This window comes from Penaeus monodon, chromosome 8 (genome assembly GCF_015228065.2).
Source record: "Penaeus monodon isolate SGIC_2016 chromosome 8, NSTDA_Pmon_1, whole genome shotgun sequence".
Classification (NCBI taxonomy): Eukaryota; Metazoa; Arthropoda; class Malacostraca; order Decapoda; family Penaeidae; genus Penaeus; species Penaeus monodon.
This window is the reverse complement of record NC_051393.1, coordinates 4,634,657-4,644,656: the sequence shown is the minus strand read 5'-3', so window position 1 is coordinate 4,644,656 and position 10,000 is coordinate 4,634,657. Positions and strand designations below refer to the sequence as shown.

At 37.9% G+C, this 10,000-nt stretch overlaps 2 protein-coding genes across 3 annotated transcripts in view; one reads left to right on the top strand and one right to left on the bottom strand.

Moving 5' to 3' along the window:
* The window catches only part of LOC119576076 (sodium- and chloride-dependent neutral and basic amino acid transporter B(0+)-like), a 6,675-nt gene extending 3,431 nt beyond the window's left edge, over positions 1 to 3,244 (top strand). The window contains exons 1-3 of one of the 2 annotated variants that reach the window (XM_037923606.1): positions 636 to 787; positions 2,109 to 2,344; positions 3,084 to 3,244. In XM_037923606.1, coding sequence (XP_037779534.1) covers positions 672 to 787; positions 2,109 to 2,344; positions 3,084 to 3,229 — 498 coding nt within the window. In that variant the 5' untranslated portion in view covers positions 636 to 671 and the 3' untranslated portion in view covers positions 3,230 to 3,244. Of the gene's footprint in view, positions 1 to 635; positions 788 to 2,108; positions 2,345 to 3,083 lie in introns of those variants that run through there. The other variant, XM_037923607.1, reaches the window with a different exon arrangement.
* The window catches only part of LOC119576074 (sodium-dependent serotonin transporter-like), a 32,685-nt gene that overhangs the window by 16,781 nt on the left and 5,904 nt on the right, over positions 1 to 10,000 (bottom strand). The window contains exon 2 of the mRNA XM_037923605.1: positions 7,493 to 7,495. Within this exon, the coding sequence (XP_037779533.1) occupies positions 7,493 to 7,495 (3 nt within the window). The remainder of the gene's footprint in view (positions 1 to 7,492; positions 7,496 to 10,000) is intronic.

Below are 10,000 nucleotides of genomic sequence, written 5' to 3'. Positions count from 1 at the left end.
ACAACATATATACCAGCTGAAGAAAATGAAAACAGTGAATGTGAACATGAATACTTTAAAAAAAACAACGCTTAATGATACATACTTCAAATTATATCTATGATAAATGTTTACTGCTACTATTCCTACTACTAATATTACTCCTATTTCTACTATTACTACTTCTACTGTGACTACTACTACCACTGTATTATATATTATTACTACTACTGTTGCTATTACTACTATTACTACTGCTACTACTCTTACTACTACTACAACTACTACTACGACTACTACTACTACTACCACTACTGTTACGGATGCAATTAGCTCCAACTAGAAACAAAAAAGTGTAAAAAATACTGTCTATTGGTTCTGTAATTACCAGTAAAAATAATTAAGAATATAAAAATAATATATTTCTAAAAATCCTAAAGAATTGAGTATCTTATAATTATCTTTATTGATAATGAACATCAATGACTTCCTTTTTTAAAGCTTCTGGTTCACATGTTTTCGGTATCAACTATATTTTTTTTCTTTATTAGTGTGTGCGTGCCTGTTTGTGCGTAAGCGTATGCTTATATGCCACCGACCTTGGAAGGTTTTTAATACAAGCGTTCTTGTTCTTATGTTACTCTTATGTTACTAGACAGAAAGAATGTTTTTTTTTTATACACACACACTGTATGGCAACATCAATGTTGTTTGTAAGTGGCATAATGCTAGGCCGCCAACACGCACTCTCAGTCTCAGTCTCCGTCGCTGGGAAAGAACATCGCAGGAAGTCCGTCCGCATTTTCAGGTATTTGTAAAAGGGTAAATTTCAATGGGTGTTATTGGCAATGGTATACGAGTGAGTAAACGCACTTCAAAAGTGGATGGTATAGTTATACTCTGCATAAGTAAACTTAGTTAAGCATTCACACAGAAAAATGGAACTTATATTGAGTTTATAGAAAAATACCGACCAAAGAAAAATGCGTGTTTGATTAGTGAGTAGCAACAGTCTTGCAGCCAATACTTTATTCTGATGATTTATGAAAAAAATAAAACAAGGGAAACTGAAAAATATAACTTGCTTGTCATTATATTTACCACCTGCAAACTCCAAGAACATCCTAGGCATTGTCGAAACACATGACAGCAGTAACAGTAGCCTGGAAATTATAACAACACATGACATTATTCACAGTATGCAGCATATTACCGTACCACAGCCTGGCATTAGAAAAATCACCCGAGTCCTGTATGACAGTGAAATAGTTGAAGATATCGCAGCCAGGCGATAAAAAAACTACTATATGCCCTCTAATTGCTTGATGAATAATCCCGGATGGTCTGTTTCAAATACGTGTTTCCTCTCATATTTTATTTGCTGTATTACATTTACTTGAATGATAAACGTAGGATGAATATCTGTTCTTACGAATGATCTTTAGTATAATTCTAACAAAACATAAAGTTATTGATGTTTTTTTTCAATCTGCGCTTTGCTTTTTACGACCAGACTTTTCGCACATCTCAATCAATATTATTTGTTTACAATGTTTAATCTCTCATGCTTGGGTGTCACAGTGCAATACTTCACTGGAGTATTGGTCTTGCCCCACCCTTTCTTTTGTAGATCCATTGCATCCGGACGTACGCACACAAGGACATGTGTGTGTGTGAATACATATATATATATATAAATATATATATATATACATATATACAATATATATATATATATATATATATACTATATATATATATATATATATATATATATATATTATATATATATATATATATATATGTATATGTGTATATATATATTTTCATGCACACACACACACACACACACACAAACACACACACACACACACACACACACACACACACACACACACACACACACACACACACACACACACACACACACACACACACACACACACACATATATGTGTGTATGTATATGTGTGTGTGTGTGTGTGTAGATAGATAGATAGATAGATAGATATAGATAGATAGATATAGATAGATAGATAGATAGATAGATAGAGTTTTATATATACATGTGTGTGTGTGTGTGTGTGTAGATAGATAAATACAACACTCACGCCTATATATATACACAGCCCGTCTTCGCAAGGAGCCATGGCCGACGTGGAGCTGACCCCCCTCCCGAGCAGGAACAACCTCCCGCCGTCCCCCGTAGCCCCTCGTGACGAAGCCACGCGGAACGATGACGATGACGACGACGAGCGCGAGTCCTGGTCGTCGCCCTTCGACCATTTGGGGACGCTGCTGGGCTTCGTCGGGGGAATCGGACAAGTCCTTCGATTTCAGAATTATTATTTCGCTTATGGAGGAGGTGCAGTGGGGTCGTGTTCTGTGGTGGTGGTGACGCGTTCGTGGTGGATGATGGTGATGACTGATTGGTGATGGAAGAGGGTGGTGGATGATGGGGATGACTGGTTGATGACGGATGATAAAGATGGATTTTGATGATGACTGATTGGTGATGGATGATGGTGATGACTGATTAGTAATGGATGATGGTGATGGATGCTTGATGGTGGATGATAGTGATGGATGTTGATGATGACTGATTGGTGATATATGATGGTGATGAATGATTGTGATGACTGATTGATGATACTGGTTGCTGATGGATGACGATGATTGGTAAAATGATGATGATGAGGGTAAAGATGATGAATGATCATTGAATTTTATAAACGGATGATGACAATTATGATAATTTGTTATGGATTATAGTTATGATTAACTAATGAGTAATCTTTATCATTGTCATGCTAATATTATCATTTAGTTATTATTATTGTATTTCTTTATCATTAGTTGCGAAATGTAATTAGATAAAACAAATATGGTTTGATGTAAATAGTCACAGAAATTATTTAAATGTGAAATCATGAAAGAAATTTAATATCTTATATTCAATAATCTTAAAAGAGAATTCCTTGTCATGACATAACTTATAATCAACCATCAACTGTTTTGAATAAGAAAATCTGAAAATCCAAGAACGTCATTTCGATAAGAAAAAAAATAATAATAATAATAATAAAACAAATGACATCTTACAGGAGCTTTCCTATTCGCCTATCTTGTCCTGCTGGTTCTCTTCGGGATTCCTCTCCTGCTGCTGGAGTCCTTCATAGGGCAGTTCAGCTCCTCCAACAGCTTAGGGGCATACTCTTCCTACCCTGCGTTCAAAGGTAAAAGCCCATAGGTACCCTTCGCTTATTCGATGGCTTGTATCCATACTTGTGTCGTGTGTGTGTTTGGTAAAGTGTACAGATGTGTGTGGGTCGCAAAGAACGTGTGGATTCGATAGAAGGAAAGGACACAATGTACAAACTAGATTTAATAGAAATGAGACAACAGTTTCTTCAGGTCTGAAGAGGAAAGTAAGTAAAAGTAAAGTTTGGAAAGAAGAGAGGGAAGGAAGAATGAGGGATAGGGGAAGGATAGGGGGGGAGGAAAATGAATTTTAGCAAAAGAGAAAGGAGCCGGGGCTTAACCCAGCACGCAGGGTAAAGTTGGGGTAATAGTTGTAGTGGGTTCTTTGAAGGGAGGAAAAGGGTGAGGGTGGCCCGGCACCATCTTGAATCCTTTGTGTTCGGTGCGTGTGTCCTTGGGCGAATGGGCTTCCCCTCCGCCACGAGTCTGCGCGTCGAGAGCGTCCGGCCAACTCTCGGTGCGTAGGGTACAAGTACCCTACGAACTTGAGCATGCGCCCGCACTGGAGGTCGCGTGCTCGCGGCGTTCTCGTGGGATGGGGGTCAGGCCCGGGACCCCGAAGAGGAAAGGAAGAGGAGGGAGTGTATGAGAGAGAAAGAGGAGGGGCAACGCGGTGAAGACAGGACAGGTGAACGGAAGTGAAAGGAGGTCTAGTCAGGTCAAAAGGATCAGGCGGTCAATGCGAAGTGTGTTCGGTATAAAGGGTGGGAAGCGAGGAGAAAAGCCGCTGTTCAAGTTGAAATTAGGCAGTGGTTTGATTAAGGTGAATTCCATCAGTCTGCGGGCTTGAACATCCGCGGAAAGCAAGACAATTCACACAGCTGACACATCCATTTGATGGTCTGTGTCCCACGGATGTCAGAAGGCACTGCATTACAGACGCTTAGTAAAGACTGGGCTCCTGTCTTTCAAGAGTATTGTTTATCACAAAGGGAAACACAACGAAAAAAGCATCAGTGGGCCCACCTTCGAGGTAGAGGGAGGGCTGCTGTGGACCAGGTTGCGACGGAGAAAGCTCTTCTGGCGAAAAATAGCCTGCAGTTGAGAAGATGAAGATGGCCACGGAGAGAGTAGATCTCTCTTTCCAGGTGGAGTCGTGGTAGAAGGTACGCCGCGCCCTGGATAATGCAACGTCGAGAACATGACAAGGGTATCCCCGTTTGGAGAACGAACGGCGCAGGATATCAATCTCTCCATCTAGGTACTGGGGGTCACAACTGCAAATGAAAAGCGAAGTGGCAACACCTCTCTGTATCCTTCGACCTAACTACCTTTGGCTTCCGTTCACTTGTCTTCACCCGCCCTGTGTTCACCGCGTTGCCTTTCCTCTCTTTCTTTTGCACCCCTTCCTCTCCCTTTCCTCTTCAGACCTGAATATGAAATCCAGAATTTCGAAACTGTTGTCTCATTTCCAGTAAATCTACTTTGTGCATTGTTGGTTTTTCTAATATATATATATATATATATATATATATATATATATATAAAATAAAATATATATATAATATATAATATATATATACATATATATATACATATATATATATATAATATTATATATAATATATTATATATATAACATATTTTACACATATATATATATATATATATATAATATATTATATATATATATATATATATATATATATATATATTATATATAATATATATATATTATATATATATATAAAATATATAGTATATATATATATAATATATTATATATATATATATATATATAATAAAATATTTTATAAATATATACATATATATATACACACACCCCAGAGACATTATATATATATAATATATATATATATATATATATATATATATATATTATATATATATATATATATATTATTTAAAATATATATATTATATATATATATATATATATATATATATATAATATATATATAATTAAAAAAAAACCAACAATGCACAAAGTAGATTTACTGGAAATGAGACAACAGTTTCGAAATTCTGGATTTCATATTCAGGTCTGAAGAGGAAAGGGAGAGGAAGGGGTGCAAAAGAAAGAGAGGAAAGGCAACGCGGTGAACACAGGGCGGGTGAAGACAAGTGAACGGAAGCCAAAGGTAGTTAGGTCGAAGGATACAGAGAGGTGTTGCCACTTCGCTTTTCATTTGCAGTTGTGACCCCCAGTACCTAGATGGAGAGATTGATATCCTGCGCCGTTCGTTCTCCAAACGGGGATACCCTTGTCATGTTCTCGACGTTGCATTATCCAGGGCGCGGCGTACCTTCTACCACGACTCCACCTGGAAAGAGAGATCTACTCTCTCCGTGGCCATCTTCATCTTCTCAACTGCAGGCTATTTTTCGCCAGAAGAGCTTTCTCCGTCGCAACCTGGTCCACAGCAGCCCTCCCTCTACCTCGAAGGTGGGCACTGATGCTGTTCGTTGTGCTTCCTGTGATAAACAATACTCTTGCAAGACAGGAGTCAGTCTTACTAAGCGTCTGTAATGCAGTGCCTTCTGACATCCGTGGGACACAGACCATCAAATGGATGTGTCAGCTGTGTGAATTGTCTTGCTTTCCGCGGATGTTCAAGCCCGCAGACTGATGGAATTCACCTTAATCAAACCACTGCCTAATTTCAACTTGAACAGCGGCTTTTCTCCTCGCTTCCCACCCTTTATACCGAACACACTTCGCATTGACCGCCTGATCCTTTTGACCTGACTAGACCTCCTTTCACTTCCGTTCACCTGTCCTGTCTTCACCGCGTTGCCCCTCCTCTTTCTCTCTCATACACTCCCTCCTCTTCCTTTCCTCTTCGGGGTCCCGGGCCTGACCCCCATCCCACGAGAACGCCGCGAGCACGCGACCTCCAGTGCGGGCGCATGCTCAAGTTCGTAGGGTACTTGTACCCTACGCACCGAGAGTTGGCCGGACGCTCTCGACGCGCAGACTCGTGGCGGAGGGGAAGCCCATTCGCCCAAGGGCACACGCACCGAACACAAAGGATTCAAGATGGTGCCGGGGCCACCCTCACCCTTTCCTCCCTTCAAAAACCCACTACAACTTTTACCCCAATTTTACCCTGCGTGCGGGGTTTTAACCCCGGCTCCTTTTCTTTTGCTAAAATTTCATTTTCCCCCCCCCCTACCTTTCCCCCTATCCCTCATTTTTCCCTTCCCCCCTCTTCTTTCCAAACTTTATTTTTACTTACTTTCCTCTTCAACCTGAAGAAACTGTTGCCCTTTCTATAAATCTAGTTTGCTTGTCCCCCTTTTTCCTTCTATCGAATCCCACGTTTTTGCGACCCACCCCAATTGAAACCCTTTACCAAACACACACACGACACAATATGGATAAAAGCCATCGAATAAAAAGGGTACCTAGGGGGCTTTTCCCTTGAACGCAGGGTAGGAAGAGTATGCCCCTAAGCTTTTGGGAGGAGCTAAAATGCCCTTGAAGGGACCCAGCAGCGGGAAAGGGGAATCCCGAAGAAACCCGCAGGCAAGATAGGCAATAGGAAAAGCTCCTGTAAGATTCTTTTTTTTTATTTTATTATTTTTATTTTTTTTCTTATCGAAATGACGTTCTTGGTTTTTTCAGTTTTTTCTTATTCAAAACGTTGTGGTTGTTTATAATTTATGTCATGACAAGGAATTCTTTTTTTAAAGTTTTTGAATAAAATTTAAATTTCTTTCATGATTTCACATTTAAATAATTTCTGTGACTATTTACATAAAACCATTTTTGTTTTATCTAATTACATTTCGCAACAAATGATAAAAAAATACAATAATATAAAATTAAAATTTTAAAGGAAAAATGAAAAGTTACTCATTTTTTAATATAACTATAATCCAAAAAAAATTATCATAATTTCATCACCCGTTTAAAAAATTCAATGACATTCTCATCTTTCCCCTCATCATCATTTTTTTAAACCAATCATCGTCATCATCGCAACCAGTATCATAAATCGTATCACAATCTTCTCACCATCATATATCACCAATCGTCATCATCAAAATCCATCACTATCACCCCCCTCAAGCGCCATCACCATCATCCATTACAAAATCATCATCACCATCGCCCACCACCATCATCCTCAAAAATTAGTCACCATCACATCCATCACCATCATCCATTACTAATAAATCACACCCACCCATCCCCAAACATCATCACAAAATCCATTTTTTATCATCCGTCATAAACCCCAGCATCCCCATCATCCACCACCCTCTTCTCACCAATCAGCATCACCATCTCCACCAGAACGCGTCACCACCACCACGAACACGACCCCACTGCACCTCCTCCATAAGCGAAATAATAATTCTGAAAATCGAAGGACTTGTCCCCATTCCCCGCGAAGCCCAGCAGCGTCCCCAAAAAGGTCAAAAGGCGACGACCCGGGGTCGCGCTCGTCGTCGTCATCGTCATGTTTCCGCGTGGCTTCGTCACGAGGGGCTACGGGGGACGGGGGGAGGTTTTTTCCTGCTCGGGGGGGGGGTCACTCCACGCGGGCCTGGCTCCTTGCGAAACGGGGGGGTTATTATTAAAGGGTGAGGTTGTATTTATCTATCTACCAAAACACACACACAACAATGTATATATAAAAAATCTATCTTCTATCTAATTTTTCTTTTATTCTATCTTCTATATCTATCTATCTATCTTCTATCTACACAACACACCACACATATACATCACACATATATGTGTGTGTGTGTGTGTGTGTGTGTGTGTGTGTGTGTTGTGTGTGTGTTGTGTGTGTTGTGTGTGTTGTGTGTGTGTGTGTGTTGTTTGTGTGTGTGTGTGTGTGTGTTGCATGAAAATATAAAACACATAACATATATATATATATATTATATTAATATAATATATATTTATATATATATATATATTATAATTTATATATATATTGTATATTGATATATATTATATATATATAAAATTATATAATTATATTATATATATATATTATATTTATTATATATATGTTTTCCCACACACACATGTCCTTGTGGGTACCCGGGATGCAATGGATCTACAAAGAAAGGGGTGTGAAAAGACCAAAATACTCCAGTGAAGTATTGCCTGTGCACCCAAGCATGAGAGTTTAAAAAATTGAAACAAATAATATTGATTGAGATTGCAAAAAGTCTGGTGAAAAAAAGAAAGGCAATTGAAAAAAAACATAAAAAAAAATTTTTTTTTGTTAAATTATAAAAATCTTTCGTAAGAACAGATATTCACCTACGTTTTTTCTTCAAGTAATTAAATACAGCAAAAAAATATGAGAAAAACACGTATTTGAAACAGACCCCGGGATTACATAAAGCAATTAAGGGCATATAGTTTTTTTTTTATCGCCTGGCTGCGATATCTTCAACTTTTTCATGTCAACGGACTGGGGTGATTTTTCAAAGCCGGGCTGTGGTACGGTAATATGCTGATACGGGGAATAATGCCCCATGTGTTTTTTAAAATTTCCCGGGGCTACTTTTTACTGCTGTCATGGTTTCGACAATGCCTAGGATTTCTTGGGTTTGCGGGTGGTAAATATAATACAAGCAATTTATAATTTTTCAGTTTCCCCTTGTTTTTTTTTTTTCATAAATCATCAGAATAAAGTTTTGGGCCCGCAAGACGGGTTGTACTCACAATCAAAACACCATTTTTCTTTGGTCGGTATTTTTCATAAACTCAAAATAATTCCATTTTTCTGTGTGAATCTTAACTAAGTTTACTTATCAGAATAACTTCCATCCACTTTTTAAGTGCGTTACTCACTCGATACCTTGCCAAAAACACCCCCTTGAAATTTACCCTTTTACAAATACCTGAAATGCGGAGGACTTCCCGCGATTTTTCTTTTCCCCCGGAGACTGAGATGAGAGTGCGTGTTGGCGGCCTAGCTTATGCCATTACAAAAAAAACATTGATGTTGCCCAAAAGTGTGTGTGTAAAAAAAAACCCCTTTCTGTTAGTAAAATAAAGTAAATAAGAACAAAAACGCTTTTTTTAAAAACCTTCCAAAGGGCTTGGGATATAAGCAACGTTTGCCAAACAGGCACGCACACACTAATAAAGAAAAAAAATATAGTTTTATACCGAAAACATGTGAACCCAAAGCTTTAAAAAAAGGAAATCATTTAGTTCATTACAAAAAAGATAATTAAAAATTTCCAATTCTTTAGGATTTTTAGAAATATATTAATTTTTATATTCTTAATTTTTTTATGGTAATTTCAGAACCCAAAAACGATTTTTTACCTTTTTTTGTTTTTTAGTTGGAGCTAATTGCATCCGTAACAGTAGTGGTAGTAGTATAGTAGTCTAGTAGTATTGTAGTAGTAGTAAGAGTAGTAGCCAAATTTTAAAAGTATAATAGCAACAGTAGTAGTAATAAAATATAATCATTTGGGAGTAGAGTCACAGTAGAATAGTAATGAGAAATAGGAGTAAAATTATATAGGAATAGTAGCAGTAAAATTTACATAGATAAATTTAATATGTTCTTAACGTTTTTTTTTTTTTTTAAAATTCATGTTCCATTCACGGTTTTCATTTTTTTCAGCTGGTATATATGTTGTAGTTTGGACCTGAAAATCCCCCAATACCAGAATTACATTAAGTTTATTACGCTGTCTCACGCAAAAGAGAGCCAACACTTTCTTGCCCCCTAAAGAGAGTCTAAGAAAGCCGTAGGTCTGTGAATTCGACACACACATCATAAACATAAATTTTTCCTTTTCTCCCCTTTTT